The sequence below is a fragment of the Plasmodium malariae genome (assembly GCF_900090045.1).
Source record: "Plasmodium malariae genome assembly, chromosome: 12".
NCBI classification, from domain to species: Eukaryota; Apicomplexa; class Aconoidasida; order Haemosporida; family Plasmodiidae; genus Plasmodium; species Plasmodium malariae.
In genome coordinates this window covers 1-25,857 of record NC_041786.1, presented here as the reverse complement: position 1 = coordinate 25,857, position 25,857 = coordinate 1, and the positions used below count along the sequence as shown (strand labels likewise).

The following is a 25,857-nucleotide window of genomic DNA, read 5'->3' as shown; positions in this document are numbered from 1 at the left end:
ATTTATGTATTAAAAATATTCAAAAATGAATTCAAATTGTTTTAATCTAGTTAAAGTTTACTTTTTTTATAAATTATATTATAAAGGTCAAAATTTAATAATAAAATTTTAGAGTTCATTTACATTTTCTAAGTTGCAAAATGTATTATACTAATATATATATTATTAATTTTTTTACGAAAATGTAATAAAAAAAAAAATAAAACAAAAATATAGTATCCTTTGTCATTAAAAGGATGTTATATTATTATTAATTTGTTCATAACAGGATATATTAGAACATTAAAAATGTACAGCATGAAAGAGAAAATTAGACTATTCTTTTTTATTAAAGTTTTTAAGTTTATCCTTTTAAATGAGTATGCCATTTTATGTAGTAAAGTGGTATGACAATATTAATTATAGACACTTTTATTATTCATTTTTCTAGTATAGTTTTATTTTTAATCATACTTGTTTTTAGTATTATATTACTTGTTTTTTTAAATAAAGAATACTTACTTGGTTTTTTCAGAGTAACGTTAGTAAAAATTTCGATAAAAAACACGATGATTATAGAAAATCAGGTATTAGATTTTATGGGTTAGTAGTAGTTCATAAAAACGAAAGGATTTCTAATATTGAAAGAATGAATGGAGGTATACCAAATATTGGAGTGTATGAAATAAAAGATATATCTAATAATAATAAGGGAACCAAAGGAAAAAATAAAAAACAATGTAAAAGTTCATTAAATAATAAAGGAGTACTTGACCAAGCTAAGGATGTTAAATCTTCTGCCCACACCGAAGGAATTACATATTCTGATAAAGGTACACTAAAGAATAAAAATTATGTAAAGAAAGTTAGGGGAGTTGTAAGAACTGGTTTTAAGTTTTTAAGGAAATTTATAGATAGAAAAGGAGTTCTTTTTAATTTTTTATTTATCTTACATTTAGGACTTGCAATATTAATTACGATAGCAGCATTAATTGAAGGTACTGTTCAATATACAGGGGATGTAAAGAGGGTTTTTCCGTCTGTTTTACGATCACTTCTTATATTCTGGATTTTATTTTTATTAGGCATTTTTTGTATCTGCAGAAAAGCTGTAAAACATGAAAAGTTGACACATATGAAAAGTGAGATGCATCATAAAGCACATACATCTTTAAGTACAATACACTTTTAGAACAATTAAAATCTAAAATTTTCTAATTTATATATACAAGGAACAAACAATTCTATAACTTTATAGATTTCATAGTTCTACCTATGGGAGACAAGTTTTTTTGATCTACAAGAGTACAAATATACTTTTTATTTTTTGTTAATTTGAATATTTAAATGTTTTTGACACTTTATTTTAAAATATATTTTAAGAATAACATAAAACAGTGTTTCATATATATATTTCGGTATATAAAAAGAATTATTTGAAAAATATATGTATATAACATAAAATGAATACATAAAAGCACAATTTATATATTTTTTTTTGATATATGTGAGACTTTGTATTCGTAGCTGTAAAATATATTCTTGCTTATATTTTGTCTTTACTATTATTAAATTACTATTTTCTGACTTAATTAAAAAAATGTTTAATTATTTTTTTTCAATTAAGTTTAAAGATTTCCTGTTTTCCACATGAAGAAATGAGGTGGATGAATGTAATTGTACTGTTATATATATATATATATATATATATTGTATATAAATAACAACTGAATTATTAGCTGGTTCAATATCACTATTACATATATTTTTTTTTTTTCTTACAAAATAAATTTATTTTATTAAGAATAAATTTAAAAAAAAAAATCAATAATATTTAATTAATTAGATCATATAAGTAGTTCCGAATAATATATTCGACTATAAGTTTTTATTTATTCTGCTTCGTTGTCTTTCGATTATTAAAAATTAATTTGTTTATTTAGTAATAAAATTTTTTTGTAAGGCACATAAAGATATAAAATATTTATAACATTTTAAATATTAAATGGCGAAACACACAAAGCATTTTTGTTTATTTTAATAATCTTATTCCGATGAAGTTTATTATCGAATTATAAACATTATTTTATATATGCATTATTATACATTAGAGTTTTTGGATAATATTAGGTTCCATTATACAGTGTACTATAGAATGTTACATTTGTTTTGTATTTACTTTTTTAAGGAGTTCCATAACTAATATTTGGGTATACACAATGAATTAATATTTAGTAAATAAGTTCTTTATTTTATTTATGTTTGTTCTACATTTGTTCTGCATATATATTACATTATACATTTCATGATAGGAGCTTTATTATTTTAACTTTTCTTCTTTTTTTATTTTTAACTTTTTATTAGTTAAATATATGTAAAGTTGAATACTATATGAAAGGGTTAAATAAATTTTGAATATTGCAGATTATTTAAAAAATATAAACCTCCATAAAGTACTAAAGTAAAATGAAAAAGAGGGAATTTTAAGAAGACATACATATGGAAGTGGAATTGCCATTTATTTTTGCTATTAACTGAAATATATAAGTTTTAGCTGAAATGTTTTTTAGACCTATTAGTAGTAAAAGAACATTTGAAAAGACATTATATTTTTATAGTAAAGATCATTGAGATATGGTTAATTAACGAAACTGTGAGGGAAAAAAGTATTAAATGAAAATATATATAGTACGATATCAACTATATTTAAACGAAATACTGAAATAAATAAAGTCATATACCACAATATTGTATAACATTAGGAACCTTACCAATTAGAAGAAAAATATAATATTATTATGAAACTCATGTTCAAAATATATTATAATTAAAAATAACTTTATTAATACAAGAAGTCATAAAATGTTAGAGAGTTTTAATAAATAAATATATGAATTCATAAATTTACGTCATACATCAAATACATAGAAATATATATTTATAATAAAACAAATTATATATGATATAAATATGTAATTAAGATCAAATTATATGTTTTACCTAAAAATAAAAAATATATACAGATGATATTTTGATTTGGCTTAATATATTTAATTAATTTAGATTATCATAAGTAGTTTTAATGAATGTATCATTAAAGATATAATTATGGAGAAAACAAATAATGATAAATATGACGATGGAAATTAGTTAAATGAGAATGTATAAATATTAATGATATAGTAGAATATAAGTTTATATAACACATATCATGGGAAATTCTTTTTATGTTATAATATTAATTATTATGATGTGCTGTTATATTGTCTATATAAACAATAATTTGTAATATATGAGAATATAAGAGATATTTAAGTAATAGATACATTAAATGTTCATGAAATAGCATCTTATCAAATATATTTATAATTATACGTATGATATTTCTATAAAAGGATGAAATAAGAAAATAATCTCACTTTTATGAAATGTTATAGAGTAATATATGATATATGGAAAAATATATTAATATTTTTTTATTTATATTTAATTTATTATTTTTTAGATGAGTAGCTGTTTAGAAAAATTAGTAGCATAATATTATTTATTTAATTAAAGTAATATATTTAATTATATATATTTTTTATAATAAACTAGGTAATAATTGTAACAAAGAGTAAAAAACACAGATATTTTCATATATATTGTTATGATTCTAAGGGTATATTTCCAAAAAAAAACTAATATATTTCATTTATATCAGTTTCATAAAATAGATATATTAATCAATATTTTTCAGTAGTACTTGTTTATATGTTATTAAAAAATAAATATTCATTCATCTCATATATAAAATATTCATAAAAAAAATTAATACTTCAAAATTTTTCCTAAATTTTTTTATATACTATTATATGCATAATACTTTCATATTTCGAAACGATATTTTTTTATCTAAGTTATTTTCTTTAAAAATATTTTTAATATTATCATAATTACTAAAGGTAATTTTTAATTAAATTTTATTTTTACATTTATATTTATTTTTCATTATTAATACACTTCTCATAATTAAAGATTTTTATTATTTAAAAAAGAAAAAAGAAAATGATAAATAAATGAATTCTTTTTATATAAATTATTCTCGCTTGTTAATAAAAAATCAAATATATTTATTTAAATTATATAGTAACTATAAAGCCATATTTATAATAATTATATAAAACAATATAAAAGAGATATTTTGAATTTCCCTTTTTAAAACATATAAATTTTTTAAGTAAATCAATTCTATAATGTATCTTTTAAGGGATATTATGTAAATGTTCAACATATTATAAGTATATTTTACATGTTACGTTAAATTTGTGTTACAAAAAAAAATTATGGTTTTTTTATTCTTTTTAATTTTATGTTTTTTGTTATATTCCATATAATAATTTAAATATTTTAATTATAAATTAATATTTTAAAATATAATAAGCTCAAAAATTTATGTTGTTAGGAAATGCAGAAACAAAAATTAATAGATATATTTGTAATATTTATTTTAATGTACTGATTAAGAGTATATATAGTTTTTTTAAATTAAATATAAAATCATTAAACAGAAAAAAAAAAAAGTAATTTTATTTTATTTATAAAAGGTGTAAATAAAATGAATATATAATTGTGCTATCAGGGAAACAATATATATATTAATCATTTATTAATAAAATTTTCTTTACCAAAAAATATCGTAATTAATGTTACATTGCTTTATAAATATCATTGTTATATTTATTGGTTAAAGCATTATTATAATTATTTTTTCTTTTTTACTGTTTATATTTTTATTTTATTAATGATATATAATACTTTTTTAAGAATAAGAAATTTTTATAATCAACATGAAAATATCCTTTTATTAGTAACTTGCGAAAATACAGTTAATTTTTACCAATATAAATATATTATAAAATTAAATAATTCCAACACAAATTGAAATATGAAATTTTTTATTTTAGTTAAAACTCCTAAATTTCTTTTTATTTGGTTATGCTCTAATTTCTGTAGTATGTTATAAAAATAACGCACCAGAAAATTTTTTTTATATCCGTTAATACTTCATGTTTTCTATGTATATATATAATTATAACAGTGTATCAATGATTAACAAAATATATAACATTGTAAATAATTAAAACATTTTATTTTTTTGTAGTGTGTTTTTGATAAATCTTTAAATTCTAAGAACAGTATACAGATAACTTTAGATCCTGGAATTGATATTTTATTGTCAGATCATTAGAATACAACAAAAAAGGTAGGATGGTCAAATATATTTCCTTCAAACAGAGGTAATGATACAAAATATGAAGGAGAAAATTCTGAGTCAGAATACGCCTTTAAATGTGAAACTAATGACAAAAATAATTCAAGAGCTGCAGTTAAAAGATAATTTAAAAAAGTAGCATCTATTATATGTAAACCATTTACAACAGTATATAATTGTTATAAAAAACTATTACACAGAGGATTTAGTCATATGTATAAATACAGGAATTGTATCGACCTTAATAAGAAAAAAAGTTTAAAACTTTCAGCATATATTAGTGCAGCTTTGCTATTTGCTTTACCTATAATATTTTTTTCAAAAGTATTTAGATTATTTATTTTATGTTATTATTATAATCGTATTTTTGATACCAGAGAAAATTTAGATGTTTATCTTCATTAGTAGCTAATAATGGAATAGAAATTGCATTATGGTTAGTGTTTTTTAGTATTTCAATCTTATTTATATGTTGGTAAAATTACTGAAATATTTAATTGATGTAGAAGAAAAAGAAATTTAAGTCTATTTATAATATATTGTTTTCATATAAAATGTTTTCTTGTACATAGTAAAGATCTATCCTATGTTTAATGGTATTATGTTCTCAAAAAAATTCTTGCTTGTATGAATGTATCTTTTAATATATTTAATAGATAATTTATTTGATGTGTTAACACGCGAAAATAAAAAAAAATATGTATGAAAATTTATAAAAAATTTCATATTATTTCATTTTAATGATTATTAGTTTTTTTAAAATTAAATTAAGGTAATAATAATTAGTAGTTTTTTAAAAATTAAATTAAGGTAAAAATTTCATAACCTATTTTTTTGTAATTTTTCTTTGTTTTTTTTTAATATGTTGCTTGGTTTTATACATTTTACTATAATCTTGTGGAAAAATAAAAAATAATAAAACATAATAAATGTTTCGTCGTTTATCTTTAAAAGAATATTATACAATTGTTTATTTATTCCTTACTTTCTATATTTTAATATAGAATATATATATCATTGAACAAAAATTTATGTTACTTTTATTTATTAAAATTGGTACGTTTATTCTTTTAAGTTGGATATGTCATTTTTACTATGATGTGATGTGATAATATTATTTACTGATGCTTGTTTTACTTATGTTTTATTGTTTATTTTCTTTTAATATTTCTTTTTAGCATAAAATTTTTTATTTATATATATATTATATATATATTATATATTTATTTTGTGTTTTTAGAGTACGTTTAATAAATATTTAGCAGAAAATTACAATCTTCTCGAAACAAAAAATACAAGAACTTATCGATTACTATCAAAATGTAAACATCATAATGTTTAAATTACTGTAGGTTTAAAGCATGTTATATCATATAATGAACTGAAAAACAAAAAAATATATGTAAATAATGAAAATGGGAATAAAGTAATATATGAACAATCATAAGGAAATTCATTGTGTAATGTAGGATACAATAAAGGGGCTAATAAAAATAAATTATAAATATGAAACAAAAAAATATTCTTGTCTTGAAAAAGAGTCATTCAAGAAACTGGATTATTTTGATTTCCTTAAAAACAACAGAACAGTTAGTAATAAGTTCTACCAAAAAATATTAATAAAAAAATACAAATTGCACAATTTGTTACCTTCACTGTTATTAACTTTTTTTATCGATAATAGCCTCATTATATTTTTTCTTTTATTGTGGCCTTGCAAAGGTACTGATGAAATTATTTTATTATTCATAAGGTAATCCAATGATGGGGAATTTCTACAATTATTTGAAGGACAATGTATATTCATTTTTCATTTATACTATAAAACAGTGTAGTAAAACTAAAATTTTACATATAACACCGTTTTTGCGATTTCTAATATATTTCACCTCCTTAATATTGGGTATCACAATAATATTAGAAAGTTTATATTACCATAAAAAAGTTAAAAATATATGAAAAAATTAAATACAGGAAAAGATAAAATAAATAGAACGAAATGGGTTTTTTTTTATAATGAAGTTTTTAGAACAAAGCTATGTCAGTAATATTTTTAATTTTATACTAATTAAATATACTTATAATTGTTTATATTTTAGTTATGAAATTGTATATGTGGTATTTTTAACGTATAACAGGAAAAAATATATTTACCTAAGATTTTTTTTTTCCCGAATATTTTAGTCTTTTTTAATTTGTATTATTTCTTATTAACTATATGTTATGGTTTTGTGTATATATTTTTATATTTAAATAGATTTTTATAAAAAATATATGTATGGGGCCTTAGGATGAATATATAATAACGGTATTCATAAAATGTTTTTGGAAATGTGATAATTTATATTTAATATATTGAGTTTTTCTTTGTGTTCTTTATTTTTTTTTATAGTTTAAAGGTTTATTTTTTTCTTGTTATTAAAAATATTCATCATTAATTTTATGTTAGTAGTAAATATGTCTACTTTATTATTTAACAATAGGAAATCAATATATTTTCTTGGAATGATATACATATTTTTACTTTTAAAAAAATTTATTATTTATTCTCTAAAAAGATATTTCAGAGATAAGAACTATAAAACATAATTATAGGAAAAACATTTTAAATATATTTTTACTTTTTTTCATGATATTCACTTTATATTATTAATATATAATAAATGTAATTTATTAGATATCTATTATTTATAATTATTTAATAATTTATGGATTAGTTATCTGTACATTTAAATAAATATTTGAATTAATTTTTTTATATTTTGCTTAATTAATGTGTTAATTCCATTTTAGCAATTTAAATTAAATATATATTATACTGAAAATCTGTAAATAAATTAATTACATATATATTTTTTTTTAATTTTCAACTTAAAAAATTAAATTACAGAATTAAAGTTAATAATATATTAATATATATTACGTATAAGTTACTTTCTACTTAGTTTTTCATAATAGTTCCATTTAAAATATTTTTTTATATCTATAAAGTGCCGAATTATCATTAGGTATAATTAAAAAATAATTATTTTTTATAGAATAATATAATAATGTACATGTATTTCATTGTACATATTACCTATATTTTATGGGTATTGTTATATTAAGTGTTAATGCTATTTAAAAGTGCATAAATATATATATATTTTTTATTGATAATTAATAGTTCATTTACCTTTAAAAGTTCATTATTAATATTAAATACAAATAGAGAAAAAGAACTTGTTTATTATACGTCATATATAAACGAATAGTATTATTTGTTTTATCAAATAAGTTTTAATGAGATGTGTTTGATATGTTGCATTATGGTTACTAGATTAATTAAAGTAAATATGTACAACGTATATTTATTAGTACGCAAATATTTTCCCCGTATTTTTTTTATTAAATTTTATTTTTCGTAAATCCAAATTAAAATTTTATTATAATATTAATATATATTTTTATTATTATACTACTTACGCTTATAAAAGTATTTTTTATTTAGTAAAGTTATCCATGAATAATAATTTTTATTTTTTTTTGTATAATATACAAGTAATTTACAGAAAATGTTATTAACATATATAAAAAAATTTTTACAGAAAACTGGAGAGGTGAGTAATAAGTATTTTAATAAAAGAGTTAATTATTTTTTTTATTTAATTATTATTTTTTTTTTTAATATAATGTATTATTGTAATTTGTTAAAATATGTTATTCCATGAAAAATATACTTATTCGCGTATGTATATGGAATAATTCTCTCGTAATTATAGGATTTTTTTTTTTGTTAAATGAATTACTATATTCAGAGTTAATTTTAATAAAGCAAAAAAAAAAAAAAAAAAAGGATGAATTTAAGAACATTTTATTTATAAATAATACAATAACTTAAATATAACAATTATAATTTTCAAAAATAAATGCATAATAATAAAAAATTAGTCCTTAGTTTTGTTTAAACATATATTTCTTCATAGATTAAATATTGCATTACAAATTATATTTTTTTAATTATACCTAGAATATAAAAAAACTCTTTATGAATAAGGGGAAACTAAGCATGGATTATAATTATGACAGCACAAAATATTTTCTTTTTTTGTTACTTTATTTTAATAATTAATATTTATTAAGAAAAAAAATAGTCGTTCTAAATATAATGCTTGTAAAATTAGCATTACTAACACTACAAATTTCTCGGTATTATTAATAATTGTTTTAATTTGTAGAGTAACGTATTATATATATATTATATACGTTCTCTATTGCTTATAAACTGGATATTTCTATACAATAAGAAATGACATACATTTTTCTTAGTTTATTCTGAAATAAATTAAAAGAAAATATATTTAATAATGCATTAAATAAATAATTAAATTATATATTTTGAATATTTAGGAGTGAACGCACATTATTTTATTTAATAATACAATTTTTTTTTTTATAATATTTGGGTCAAAATTATATAATATATGATTATATTTTTTTTTCTATGTACATGTTTCAATGTATATTATAGTTATATATATTTTATTAATATTTTACTTAAAAACAAAATATAATAATAAAAATAAAATTAAAAAAACAATTATAGTATGCTTTATTATTAGAAAAACTTAATATTATTATTAATTTATACATTAGTTTATATTTAACAATATTAAAGATATATAATATGGAACTAAATATTAATAGAATCTCATTTATTATAATATCTGCTTTTATTCTTTTAACGAAGATTTTCTTTTTTAACCATGATATGGTACTATAATCCTAGTTATGTTAATGTATTATACATAATTTTCATATTTTGTTTTTATTAATAGAATTTTTTACAATTAAAATATTTGTTCATTCGAACAGTAAACTTTTTTTTCCTTATTTTTAGACAACGTTTAACAGATTTTTATGCGAAAAATTTGTGCATTGTAGAAAATTAGACACAAGAAATTATCGATTATTATCAAAATATAAACAGGATAAAGATTCAACTAATGTATGGTTACCAGAAAATTTTCCAAATAATAGAAAGCGTGAAAAAGAAAATATAACTAACAATAAAAAATGGGCTTCAGAAAAACATAAAAAATCTAATGACAATTTAATGAATAAGGCTCAATACTATACAGAAGTTGTAGATTACAATAATGGAATATTTGATGGAAAACATTTCCATTTTGAAAAAAAATTGATCAAAAAAAGAGATTATGATGATTTTCTAGAAAGACAGAGGAGAATTATAGATATAGCTTTAAAAAAGATTACGTTTAGAAATTACGGATTTGGAGGTACTATATTTTTACTGTTTTTCTTGTTGGGAATAGGACTACCAATATTACAAGGATTTAAGTTGTTGCAAAGTGCAGGGGATGTTATTAAAACATTACCAGGGATGACAGTCTTGTGGGGATATGTGGAAGGATTACTAGGTGATGCAAAATGTCATTTTTTTATAATATCATTTGGTATACTTATGGTTATATTATTTGTAATACTTATAATAATGTTTCCTAAGATCTTAAAAAATAATGAAAAATATAATAAATTGAAGATGATGATGGAGTAAAATTAGTAATAAAATATATTAATTTTTCTCAAAGAAAATAATTAATATGAATTAGCATATGTAATGTTACTAGTGATATATTTATAATATACATTCCTATAATTGGAATAATTCTATAATTTCATGTGCATATAATTGGATTTTTTAATAAACAGAAGTAAATATATTATTATTTTTTTTTGTTAATTTGAACATTTTTTATTTCTATTTTGCATTTTAATTATTATTTATGTTTAATTATATTTTTTTTAATATATATATCCATATATTTAAGTATATTTCTATGAAATATTTATATTTGTTCTTTAAAACGAATATTGAATACAAAAATTCATGTAATTTTATAGAACTCTGGTGATAAGTAATTGTACTAAAATGTACTACTCTCTATAATATTTTATAGTCTAAAATTATTATATGTTATGTTTATTAAAAAAATATACTCTTAACTGTAAATTAAATATATGATTGTCTTTTTTTGCATCTAAATATGAGAGATTAATGTATTGTTTGGATTGATACTTCCTTAAGTATCCTTTTTTCCTTTTTTTTTTATTTTCTTTTACTTAAAAACGTAATCAATATTTATTATGTAAAATAAACTTTATGAAAAATATGGAACAAAGCATATCTATTGTATAAGTTATTATAAGAAACTTCTATTATTGAGTCCTATTAATGTAAAATTATAACTATATAATAATATTGTATGATTCATAATTATTTTTATTTATAATTGTCTACAAACTGAAGCATTTATATCTCTACATTTAACAATTAAAAAGATTGATTAAATAATTGATTTGACTAACTGTTGTGATTATATATTTTTACAAATATTAATTAAGAATGTATAAAATTGAAAATGAAACAATAAATATATTTTACGTAATATTTTTTTTATCTCATTAAAATATGAAATCAATAAGTTAATGTTAATCACATAAAAACAGAAAAATATTTACAAAATCTATTCTTTTTTTTTATGACAATTGGATATTTCTAAAAATGTGTTATATAACTGTAAAAATGTAAATTATAATTAGGTTAATTAAAATAAACATATATATTATGAAATAGTTATATAATATATAAATACTTAGTTATATATATATTTTATTTTTTAATCTTGTCTATAAATATAGTTAATAGAAAATAAATATATATATGAAAGTATTATATATTTTCAAAGTTGATGAATTCCTATATATGTAAATTTTTTTTTAGGATTTTATTATATGTGTTCAATTTTCATAATTTCTTTTAGAAGTTATATATGACTTAATATAAATTTTTAAATGAGAATAGATATATTTTATATTGAATGTTAAATGTGTATTAGTAAATGAAACGACACGATATGAGGAAGAATTAAAGGATATTGAATAAGACTATTTTATAATATAACGAAAAATATATGAATAATTGAAACCCATTGAAATACAATAATTTTTCTTTCTGTAAATTACTTTTTTTTGTAAATTCAGAAGTAGCATCATAAATTTAACTATTTTTCTTTATTATAATTTTATAATTATTTTTTGGAAGAATGATATATTTTTATTAAAATAATTGTATAAATTTTTATTTCAGTTGATTAAATAATTTCTGCGCATATCGTATATTTATAATTATCATTCTCAGATTTAGAAAAAGAATATTGTACATAAAAAACAGAAATAGTTGGGAATAATATATTTTTTTTTGTTAAAGAGTTTTTAATAAAATATTGTATATTTATAAAATTATGATTACTTATTGTGCTTAAATTTTAAAATGTTCTGATATTATATATATGTCAAAAAATCAATAAGAAGTAAAATATTGCTACTGTAAATAACTAAATGAAAATTAATATATTATATATTTTAGTAAGTTTAATGTTATTTTCTCTAATTTACTATGTACATATTATACACTACATCTATTATTCTTATTTGTAAATTTTTTTTATTTTTAATAGATTTATATTTATTATAATTTTATGTAAGAATCTTGTATGAATTTTATTTTTAACCTTCCTTTTTGTAGATTTATTAATAGTTCTTATAAATATATATGTATATTTTAATAATAAATAAAGAAAAATAAAAAAAAGGTATTAATTTTAAACACCTTCATTTAGAAAATATGATATAAATTAAAGTTTATTAAAAAATTAAAAATTTACAGTATCACGTCAAGGGAAATGAAAAATATATTTATATTTAGAGTTATATTTTATATTTTTTCAAATATGAGTGTAGAATCGTATAAATTTTATTATTTAAATATATATTAATTAATATATATTTCATGTTCTATAATTTATATAATGCGAAGTTATATAAGAACTATTTAGTTTTTCATTTATTATTACTACTATTATATTATTAGGATAATTGATATTATTTAACATTAATTAACATTTGGTCAAATTTAATGTTTATAGTATTTAAATTATTACTATACTATTATCATTTATATAAGTAATTATTCTCTCTTAACAATTAAAAAAATTATTCTCTATAATCTATATTGTGAATAATATAATTTTGTTTTAAATATTAAGGAATAATATATATATTTTTATTTATTTTTGTGAAAGAAGTAATGGAAAAATTTTTTAACTACGAAATTCTATTAAATAATTAAATTATATATTTAGAGTATTAATGAATCAATGGAAACTATGTTATTTTAACGAATTTTTGTTTTTTAAAAATAGTATTAATAAATATTTAATAAAATTTTAAAGTTATTTTTTTTTTGTATCATGTAAAATGAATTATAGTCATAAATATTTTAATTATATATATATGAAGAAATAAAAAGCAATAATATAAAATTGAAAAAATAAATATATATCTTTTATAATTAATAGAATATTATATTGTTGTTATTCTTTTTCTTACTGAATACATTATTATATTAAAAATCTATGTAATGGAAAGAAAAAATAAGTTACCCTTTTATATTATAATATGTACTTTTCTGCTCTTAACTTGGATAAGTAATTTTTATATCGATCAGGTGTGAAAATATTATTTATAAGGATATATTCATTATTCATATTCTTTGTGGTATATTTTTATTAATACTTTTTATTAGAATAAAATTTTTTATACTTATTAACCATGGATATTGGTTTTTTTAGAGGAACTCTTATAATTGTTTGGATATGATGAACAATATTGATATAAAATTAGTTACAAGAACTTATCGTTTACTAGGAAAGCGTAAATGGCGAACGTGCTCATATAACACATTGATAAAAGAAGAAATTCCTAATAATGTAGAATACGAAAAAAAAGATATGTACAATAATGAAAAATTATCTAAAGGAAAAAATAAAATACTAAAGGAATATTCATTAAATAATTCACAAGATTATGGACAATCTAGTATAAGTAAATCTTCTGTGAGAAACAGAGAACATTCATATTATGGAAAAAGAATGTTAGACAAAATATATTATAAAAGTAAAGTTAAAGATGCTATTAATGCTGACTTTATGTTTTTAAAAAAGGACATATTACACAAATTAGGTACTCTTTGTTTTTTATTTATTGTCATTGCAACATTTGCAATTCTGATACTTGGATATAGACTTTTTGGATTTTATATGGCAAAAGAAAGCACGGAAGTTAGTCAATTTTCTTTACATCCAACTTCTACAGGGTTATTGCTATTTGGGATTATAATTATACCATTAATAATTTATATAGGCAGAAAGCTAATAACAAATGTAAAGTTAACATATAAAAAATGTGAATTAAATAATACGGCATACCCTTCTTTTCGAAAAGTATTTTTTTTGTAACAATTAATATCTATAATGTTTTAAGTGATATATTAACATAAAGAATATATATATAATTGCTTAAATTACATAAAGATCATTAGTAAACCTGATCTTTTTCATGTGCAAGGGTAAAAATATACGCTTTATTTTTTTGACTATTTTAATATTATTTGCCATGTACATAAAGTATTTTCTTAGTTTTATATAATATTATGTTATATATATATTTCTCTATTCAAAAACATTTTTTTAGAGAAATATATGTATATTCCTTAAAATTATTAAGTAAAAGAAGATTTATGTAATTTTGATGATATCGTGTTTCAATATGTACTTGTTATTGTAAAAAATAACTTAATAATTTTTTATTTTTTCTAAGTATTAAATGATATTATGTTAAGTAAATAAAAAAATATTCAATCAACTTAAAGGTAAAAATAAATATGTAATGGTTAGTAAATGATAAAAAGAATTAAGTAAATTTTGTTTTATTTATATATTTTTTGTTAAGTAAAAAAAAATGTTTATATTTTTTCTACAATGTATGATTTATGATAAAGTTATTATGGATCATATTTATTTAAAAAAGACTTTTAACAGATGTTTTATTTTATATGTACATTACATATATGAAGATATAGATATAATATAAATAATATCCTTTTTAAATATTATTCTGAGCTTATGGTTAATGGTAGATATTTTAGTTTTTCTCCTATTACACTTTTATGTTATTAGCTTATTTATATTATTAAGCGTTCCATTAATTCTATTTAAAAAAAAAAGAATAAACTTCAATGATTTAAGAAATTAAAATATTTTTTTATTCATATATATAAAGAAAGGGTAAATATAATACAATATATATTTTTAAAATATTTTTTTGATGTATAAAAGGAACTTTTATGTTACATTAATTAATTTTTTATAAAAAATGTATTGTTAACAATGCGCTGTATTTGTAGGTGAACTAAGTTAATAATTTTTATAGATTAATTCTGTTAATATTTCATCTTGATATTGAATAAGTAAATTAGTAAGGAAATATTACTTTATTATTTTTATAATTTTTTTAGTTATCTACTTTATTATGCTATTAACATTGTATATATATATAGTATAACAAATAGTTAGAGTGAAATTAAAAAAATGATTAAAAATATGTAACAATATAATTAGTGTCTTTATATTTATTGGAAGTGTGAAACATATACTGAGAACTTTTTTCTGTACTAAATTTATAATTACTATTAAAAAATTATTATTAAAGTACTATCAAATGGCCATTTATTATAAAAGTTTTTTCATTTATCATATTGACATAGAAATGTCAATGTGGCATTAATGTGTTATAGTTACAATAGTACATAATTTTTGTTTTATTATTTTGAATATTGCATTAATTATGATAAAAAAAATTTCATACCTACAGTAATATAATAACTTCATTTGTAGAATATAATTCAAGGTCACATATAGTTATGTATAATATTTAAAATGAGCTCTTATTATGAATTTTCTAATTCACAAATAATATAATCAACGGACAATTTTATATGATTAAAAATTGGAATCTCATTAGCTAAAATATCATATGTTATGTGTATGATTTCCTTGGAGACTATGAAAATATAATTTTACATGAAATATTAAGCAAAAAAGGATTATCCCTCATGTTCTCTTATATTTTATATATTATTGTCTTAATTGCTACTGCATTTATGGGAATATTTTATATGTTTTTTCTTTTGTATAAAATAAATAAAAATGAAAAACAGAAGCATAAATATACTTCGTTGCTGTTGAAATATACTTTAGTGAATATATTATAATTACAAAATAGTTTCTCATATTTTTTTTTTATTATATATCTATCCGTTTACTTGACATATATGTTGTATAAATAAAGGAAAATTAACGGTAGAAAAAAATAAAGAGTTGTACCTGAGAACAATATTTATGAATTATTAGGTAATTCCTAGCATTGTCATCATTTATCTTTTAAACAAAGCTAAAATCAGTATTCCTTATAGTCATCTATAATTACCCTTAGTACAATGGAAAACAGAATACGTGCCTATAAGAGGAACACCGTTAAAATTTTTATATAACTTATTAATTATTTAATTCTATATAATTTTAGGGAAACAAGTAATAATATAAACTTAAAATAAAGTTGGTTACAAATAAAATATATTTATTGTTTATTTATAGAATGATTTTTTTATTTTAAGTTTTTACTTTTTGTATTTATATAATAATATTATATGTGTTGTGATTAATATTTATATTCTACTTTGCATTTACTTAATTCCTTTTTTAATACTTAATAAACATTACATCATATTATTCTGTAAGAAAATCAATATTTACTGAGTAATATTTTGTTATATATTTAAGTTTTAAAATTATTTTTTTTGCACTTTAAACAAAATCAATGTATAAGTGTATTTTTGTACTTCTGGCTCCCGTAATAGCATTGCATTTATGCTAATCTATTCCTTATGTAATTTTTATACCATTATTATTGTAATTTTCATAAACATTTATTATTTTGTTTAATTTTAGTTAATCTTATTTATTAATAAATTTCCATACGGATGTAACTTTCATATGATTGAGTATTAGTTTTTCTGTTGTAAATAATATAGAGTGAAGCTTTTATTTAAAAGATGCACTTTAGGTTGATAACCTATATTATGTAAACTTCCTTTATAATTTCTATCAACTTCTTCATAGATGTTTTTTAAGGAATCTCTTGTGTCTTTTTTGACTTCTTCAAGTTCATTTGTTCTATGTTTTGTTAAATGACCATTTAGCCATAATTTTATTGGAATAAACTATATAAAAAAAGAAAGAATATATATATATTCTTAAAAACATAATTTTTTTTTTTTGGTAATTGTGAAATTGAACATAAGAGTTGTGGCAGAATATAAGTCCTATCAAGTATAATTACCATTAACCTTATATAAAAAAAATAAGGTAACAGATGTTAGCAATGCGACAGTCGTTAAAACTGACAATGAAAACATAACTTTTCGGAGGTGCTAAAATGTTTGGTACGTTAGGACATATAGTAACATCCCACATTGTTTTATCATATGTTTTTTTAAAATTTTTTAATTCTTCACAAAATTCGTTCTTTATATTTCCATTACATTCCTTGTAATGTTCAATATAAAAATTGTAACAATTTTCAGGATTTTCACAACATGCACCTTTATTCTTATTAGATCTGTAATCATTAAAACCCGGATATAATTTGTATAGGTTTTCAAGTTTCTTTAAAATATGCTGATCAACTTTTTTTATTTCCTGCATACATGTATTATCTATATGGGATGAAATTTCCTTATATCCATTAAACCAACTGTAATCATCACTATATTGATTATCTTCATTTATCTTGTAATTCAAGTACTTACAGCATTTGAGGCTATCGTTTTTAAAGCTGTCTCTTATTTTAATTATATATTTACCAATATTTTGAGAAGCAGTAGTAAAATTTTAATTATTAAATTACCATCTTTTATATTACAATACTTTCCAGGATTTGTATTCCCCTGCGCTTCACTTGAGATAACACAACAAATTTCTCTTTATATTTAAGAAATAATTCTACGGAATTTTCCGAACAATAAAAAAATAATAATAACATATAAATTAGAAAAATTATATTTTTATGAAATAAATTTTTACATTTTTTGGTAAAAAACGAATTATTGAATACAATAATATATATAATTATAATGAAGAAAACATAAATTTTACGTTATTCTCTGATCTTTCGGACGTCACTGTATACACGTATACGCTAATTAAGTAACAAAAAATAAATTCATATCAAGTTAAAAGGTATATAAATAAAAAAATGATAGATTATGTGTATATATGTGATTAAATCGTTTTTCTATAAATTTAATTTAAAAAATAAAAATTCTTAACAAAATCTCCTTATCAGTTTTTTCTTAAAATTAATATAGGATAGAATACTTTCTACAGTTTATAACATGCCCTCATAGTTGTATATATGGTGATATCGAAAATTTAATTACTTTATATTAATTAAAAAATTTTACAGAAGAAAATGTTCTCTTCTATTATTTTCATTAGAATGAGGATTATATAATTAAATTGAAAGCTTATACGGGAAAAAATATTAATTTTAGTATATATTCATGTAAATTGTGCATTGCGTTGGAATATCTATTTAGGAATCTAAATTGATATTTTAAAGTATTATAAATACCTTAGTACTATCTATTTGAAAAGTAGAACATTTTCCTTTTTGATAAAGATTATTTGTTCTGAAGATTAAATTGATATTTTTCGAATTAATTCAATTAATTTTTATTATCAGTTATAATAATATAAACGCCCCCTTACGAAATTCATCTTCATCATTATTACTAAAATTATAATTTATTTAAATGAAATATAAATTTAACTAATATATAGATAAGGAATCTTTTGTATGATAGATTTTTGATTCTTCAAAAAAAAAAATACTTCTAAAAATAAAAGTATTTTTAAGGAGATAAACTATATCGCACAACTATGTAATAACTCATTAATTTTATATATTAAATAGGCATGATCAATTTTTTGTTGTATAATTATCGCTTTTGACTTTGTATAATAGAAATATTTATATTAAAAAAAATATATATGTAAGGAAAGATCAGATATTATTATAGTGTAAATTTATTATAATTATAAGTTAAAAATAAAATAAAAAAAAAAAAAAAATTCTCATAAGACTGTTAATAAAATTTATTATTGAAATCATTTTGTATTTGTAGAATAATAACAATATATATTAATATATCAACATTTTTAATTATAATTTTTATATAACATATGTAATATGCATAAAACATTATGATACGTATTTTACTTTCAATATATAATAAAATATTTTTGAAAAGTAATATCATTATATTTTTCAATTATTCATATTTCACTACTATAGTATTTATCTCTATTATATGTCCTATTAGTTATTCTACGTAATAACTTATGATTCAAGGGTATCGAAAAATAATAACAGAATATTTCTGCTTTTTTCCTTTATTATATTTTTGTAAAATATATTATGCTCATATATATTAAATACTATATATAAATAAAGAGGAATTATTATATATGAATTATATTAATAGGCTTAAAAGATAATTAAATATATTTTAAAAAAATTAAGAATTGTAATAAAAAAAAATTATTTTTATTATTAATACATATATATAATGAGTTATCTTTTTCTTAATAAAAAATATATAACTTAAAATACAAACATAATTATTGTAATATTTAAAATAAATATTTTTTAAAAGTTATCTTATGATGGATATTTTTTGTGTATTATTTTATTTTTTCATTTATAATATTATTATGACTTTTTTTTAATTTTTACATTTGAATTTCATTTAATAAAATAAAACGGTTGTCAATTGAACAATATATTTCCATACGTCGAGGTTTTTATATAATGTTTTTTATACTAATACACATATGTATTTATGGGTTTACGTATGATAATCTTTTATAATTTTTCATATTTAATATATTTCAAATATACTTGCAATAAGATAAAATGATTAGAATTGAATTAAAATATTTGTTATGTTCACATAACATATATAAAAAAATAAAAATATATATACATATTTATTATACTTGTAGATTACTCTTTAAAATAACAAAATATATAAGTAATATATATTTTATATAATGAATCATAAGAGTATTTTTTGAAAAGCACCTATTTAAACTAAATAATTATACCTTAAAATATATAAATATTTATTACTGGAAATATAAAAAGAGAATACATAAATTATACTGAATTTATTCATAATTGTTGAAGCATGGATAATGTTAATACTAATAATAACAAAAAATAATTATTTTATTAATAAAATATTATTGTTATAAGATAATATATTTGTTTTATGCATTATAAGAATATTATATTAGAAGTTTTCATATATGTTTTAATTATGATTTTATCAATTTTTCGAAATAATTATAATTATATAACAAAAATATATTTTTATTTATTTTAATAAATATTATTACTGTAATAATGATATTTTTTATAAAATAATCATAGTTATATTTATTATAGTTTTTACTTAAAATTAACCATTGTATGAAATTTATTATCTACTTGTTTTTATGATACAGAGTAATCGTAAAAAATTATTATTTACAAATATATATTTTATACTTTCACAAATAGATCTAGTATCAGTTTATTTTATATACATAAATATATATATGGATAGTTTTAAAAATATAATAAAAAAAACTAATAACTACTAATTTTATTAACGATACAGTTATAAGAAAAATATTATTCTGTAACTACAAAAAATTCGAAAAAAAAAAAAAGTCAAAATTTATAAATTCCCCTTGGCAGGTTAAAAGAAATTCAATGAAAAATATTTATAAATATAACATAATAAAAAGGAAAATAGGAATAAATTTGAATGGATACATTTAAAAGATATGTGGTACTTATTAGAAATCCGATAAAATAATTGTATTTTTTATCGTTTTCTGTGGATTTTAAATGAATATTGATGCTTATAAATTGAGTACTATTTAATTTGTATTCTTATTCTTATTTTACTCCTATTTCTTTGATTTTATAAAAATATTACTAAATTATAATAATTAAATTAAAAATAAAAGAAAAAAGAGCAATAATTTATTAAATTTTTTTTTTATATCCTTTTGCAAAATATTAAGTTCATGTTAAGGTAATATATTATATATTCAGCATAATTTCATTATTATAAACTTTCCACCATTTTAATAATATATATTATTAAATACATTTTAATTTATTTTATCCAAATGAAAGGAAATCTTTCAATGTAATCAGTATAAATGTATATATATATATCGATTGTGTTTCAAATATGATAAAATATATATTAAGGAGAAAATTAAATTCTTTATTAAAAAGTATATCTTTTAATTATTATACTTTAATTTTTTGAAAACACAAATAATTCCAAAGAATACAGATATAAATAACATATAATGAATAAATACTATTAATATGCGAATATCTATTAAAGTATAACATCTTAATAATTTATTATTGTATGTATAGAATATTTTTTTTATTGTATATTTTATAATATAAATTGCGAGTAGATTGTTATTACATTTTTATATATATAAAAAGTTTTTTTCTTTTTTTTTTTTGTAATGAACAAATTTTTTATATTATGTAAAATTTGAAATGATTGAATAATAGAAATGTATAAAGAATACAAAATATGTGCCTTTCTAAATATAAAAAAAAATGTACAGATAGTAGTAATGCAATAAAATATAAATATATAAATTCATGAAGTAATATTATAATAATTAAAAAATAGTATTAGAATTTATTTATTTACCTTTTATTTAATATTAAGAAAATTATTTTTTTACAAGATTAATATTCTCAGAAAATTTTAATATTAATTTATATATATATATATCCTAATACTTTTATTGAATAGAGTATTAAATAATGTTCTAGTGGATAATATTACAGAAATAAAAGAATATATGTAATTGGAATATATTTAAATACTTGAATTTCAAACTTGATATATCATGCATGTTTTTCTGTTTTACATTTATTATTATATTGCATTATTCCTTTTTATTTTTTTTAGACATCAAAAAATTTAAATAATATTTTTCATTAACAACAGATTTTTTGTTTTTATATATCATACAAATATATATTGTATATATACCTATGAATTTATAAAATGTGTTATTCTGTTACTTTATTAGATTTGTCTACTGTCCAATAATTAACAAAAGAATTTACATCTATCATCTTCACATATACACTCTTCTATCTCGTTACTGAAGCAATGTTTCCCTATATGAGAATGAAATATGTCATTTTTTTTATTTTCTATATCAATGAAATTATATGCAATTATATTTTTTGTAATTTCTTGTTTCTTATCTGAATATTCTTCTGTCTTCCATTCATTTATGGAACTGTCCAAATATGATTCCCTATTTTCAAAGTTCAACTCTTTTTTACATTCTTCAAATATAGTCATAAGTACTAAAACACCCAGCTTTGTCAATAATTTTGTTTTTATATATTTATATAATTCCTCATAATTTTCTTTGTGCTGAAATTCTTCTATATTTAGTAGTGATACATAATTTTTAGTATATTTATTTAGACATTCATCTGACGTATTATGCGAATCATCTGAGCATTCTTTAAAGCAGTCCTGTTCCAAATATTGGTCTATAAGAATGGCCTTTTTTGATATCCACTGTTTCCATAGATTTTTCTCTCTTTCTAAATATAGTGTGTTGTAGTTCTCATTAGAACATTTCTTTTTTAATTCTTCCATTTCTTGTATATAAAGTAGTTCTTTTTTCCATTCATTTTTTAAATTATTAAACCAATCTATGTTTTTCAATTTTTCAGAAATATTTCTATGTCTTTCAATCCATTTATTCCAATGAATATTTTGTTTTTTAATATCACTGCTACTTTTAATATTTTCCATTATATTTTTGTCATTTGCTAAATTAGTATTTGTTATGTATTCTTTTTTTGTGATCCCATCAATACATATTTCTAAGAATTCTTCTTTGTTGTTTTCCCATTCTTCTTTTCTGAATTCTTCGAGTACTTCCATATGTAATTCTATTATGGTTTTGGATCTGTCTTTTTTTCGATTTGACAAGTTTATATTTTTTGTAAATTCATTTATTTTAATTTTTTTATTTCTTCTTCATTATATATTGGGTATTCTAAATGAACATCTGTTAAATACTTGTTTTTGTTGTTAGAAAATGAAGGTACTAGTAATCTTAGGAATTTCGCTTGTCTTCTTCTAATCTTTTTTTTTTTTTTAAACATCTCAACTAAAGCGTACTATAAAAAAATTTTTTTTTCATATAATAAATTATTGAAGTTGTAAAATGTTTATATTATTTTTAATATTTATTTCTTATTTTACCTTAATAAAAATGGAAAATACAATAACGCATAGAATGATTATTAGAACAGGAGATCTGTGTGAGATAACTGCATGTTTTTCTGTATCTGCAATTGTATTTTTAATGTATATTTATATATTGTAGTTTTTTTAAAGATAAAAGAATAATTAGAATTAATTTTACCTAGAATTTTAGGGTGTTCCATAGAATTAGGGAAATTTGAAGAAGAAACGGCTACTTCATCAGTCAACGACTAGTTTCAGAAGAATGCTTTGCTAGTGACACTTGAGAATCTGGAGATTGTGGTATATTAGGCCCTGATGGAAATGGACCTTTATTTTTTAGTTGTGATACTATTTCTGATTTTTCATCTTGGTCAGAAGGACTATCTTGAATTTCTGTACTTTTATCTGTTATACCTGGAGGTTCAGTTGACAATAGCACTTGAGGATGAGGTTGTCGTACCTGTTGAATTTCCTGGTCACGTTTAGCTTCTTCTCCTTGGGTTACTGAAATAGTTTGTTCCTTGGGAATTTGAGGATTAGGTAGATTATCTTTTGCATCTCTATTTACTTCTTGTGAACTCGTTTTTTCTTCTTCAATTTTATGTTGACCCGGTGTAAATGAGGGGAGGGAGGTGAACAATTATGAAGTTTTTCAAATGTTTTACTATCAAGTATGTTGCAACTTCTTTTTGGAAATTGGTTTAATGTATTTTTACATGATTTTTTAACAAGCCACTCGTTATCCTTAAAATACTTCTGTTTATTGTCAATCCACTCATTATATGTATTAATTCTATTATAACATGTTTCATCACAATTACTTGAAGTAGTATGTCTGTTATTAGAGCACTGTGATAGTATATCTTCTCTTTTGTTTTTATTTTCTTCACAAAAATTTTCTGCTTCATAGTTTAAATTTAAAAGTTTTTTATCGTTCTCATCGAAAATTGGAAAGCATCCACCAAATTTTTCATGTATCGGTTTATAGTGAGATTTCACCCTATCCTTTAATGCTCCTTCCCACCTTTCTTTTTCATGCATATAGTATCGTGATGGAGTCTTGTTCTGGATTAAATAATTTCCTAATTTTAGGCATGTGTTCCTAAAAGTTTCTTTATTATTCTCATTATATAAACTACGAGTTACATTTTGCACATATAGTTTAATCCTTTTAAATTCTGGTTCTTTATAGAAGGACAAAGCCCTCAAACCTTTAACATTTAAATCCTAGATTTAAAAAATTTATTAGGATTTATTTAAGCATTAATTTTTACTTTAGTTATATTATTACTTTTTTTATCATAAACAAATAATTTATGAATATATGTAATAATAATAAAAAACAACTAATATTACTAAGGATAAACATTTTTCCATAATGGATTTATATAAATACCGTAGCTAGTTGTAAATAATAATCTGAAAGTAAAATAAAAATTTATATTTTTTATCAATAGCATAATTTTTAAATTAATACATATTAATTAAGGGGAATTTTAAAATTACAAATTGTATAGAAGTTTATATAAGAACTATAAAATAATTGAATACATTATTATTTATTATATATTCTCCTTATATTCTTTTACCTTAAGTAAATATATCACAATTGGATTTATGTCTTGATTATATTTTGTTATTCAATAAATGATAAGTATATATCTTATGTTCAATTTATAGAGAAAAAGTTGAATATTTAACTTTAAAAAACTATATATATGTAACATCAATTAAAAATATAAAATTTATTATATAAAACACTGATATATATATATAGAACGTCTTTTTCCTTTTTTCATCATAAACACGTATATTTATGTACTCTATCATTTTTATTAATGTAAAATATCCATTTTAATTCTATTATCTTCAGAAATTGTATAATTTATAAAAGACATCATTAGTATTATTTAACGTATGTATATTATTTATGGTTTTATAATTATGTTTTACTTTAGATATAAGCAATTATAGTGTTATAATTATTTTTTTAATACTTTTTTTAAATTTACTATGGTATCTAGAGATTAGAAATACTAATATATAAATTATACTAAAAGTTATAGTTATTAAAATTACATTCCATAAAACGCACGTATTCCACTTAATGATATATATATATATATATATATCATTTACTTAAAAATTAATTTTATATAGTTTATATTAAGACATTGAATATTTTCTTAATAGTATAATTCTTTATATATATATGTTCTTACATACAATTATGACCACTTTTAAGTATTAATGATTTAATATGGACTAAATCTTAATTAAAATGTATATT

General features: G+C 18.9%; 3 protein-coding genes and 3 pseudogenes across 3 annotated transcripts, besides 3 other annotated features; 4 read left to right on the top strand and 2 right to left on the bottom strand.

Moving 5' to 3' along the window:
* Positions 1-297: 297 nt before the first annotated feature.
* Positions 298-1,171, top strand: PmUG01_12010600 (Plasmodium exported protein, unknown function; the record flags this gene model as incomplete). Its single annotated transcript, XM_029006304.1, has 2 exons — positions 298-384; positions 515-1,171. 2 exons carry the CDS (start codon positions 298-300, stop codon positions 1,169-1,171), a joined length of 744 nt encoding a protein of 247 aa, XP_028862807.1.
* A 5,093-nt stretch (positions 1,172-6,264) lies between these two features.
* PmUG01_12010500 lies at positions 6,265-7,217 on the top strand (annotated as a pseudogene).
* Positions 6,265-7,217: a sequence feature (fam-l protein, pseudogene).
* Positions 7,218-9,899: 2,682 nt separating this feature from the next.
* On the top strand, positions 9,900-10,790 carry PmUG01_12010400 (fam-m protein; the record flags this gene model as incomplete). Its single annotated transcript, XM_029006303.1, has 2 exons — positions 9,900-9,986; positions 10,113-10,790. 2 exons carry the CDS (start codon positions 9,900-9,902, stop codon positions 10,788-10,790), a joined length of 765 nt encoding a protein of 254 aa, XP_028862806.1.
* A 2,925-nt stretch (positions 10,791-13,715) lies between these two features.
* On the top strand, positions 13,716-14,592 carry PmUG01_12010300 (Plasmodium exported protein, unknown function; the record flags this gene model as incomplete). The annotated part of the gene is made up of 2 exons (XM_029006302.1): positions 13,716-13,802; positions 13,927-14,592. 2 exons carry the CDS (start codon positions 13,716-13,718, stop codon positions 14,590-14,592), a joined length of 753 nt encoding a protein of 250 aa, XP_028862805.1.
* A 2,606-nt stretch (positions 14,593-17,198) lies between these two features.
* PmUG01_12010200 lies at positions 17,199-18,208 on the bottom strand (annotated as a pseudogene).
* Positions 17,199-18,208: a sequence feature (PIR protein, pseudogene).
* A 4,192-nt stretch (positions 18,209-22,400) lies between these two features.
* Positions 22,401-24,944, bottom strand: PmUG01_12010100 (annotated as a pseudogene).
* Positions 22,401-24,944: a sequence feature (STP1 protein, pseudogene).
* Positions 24,945-25,857: the final 913 nt, after the last annotated feature.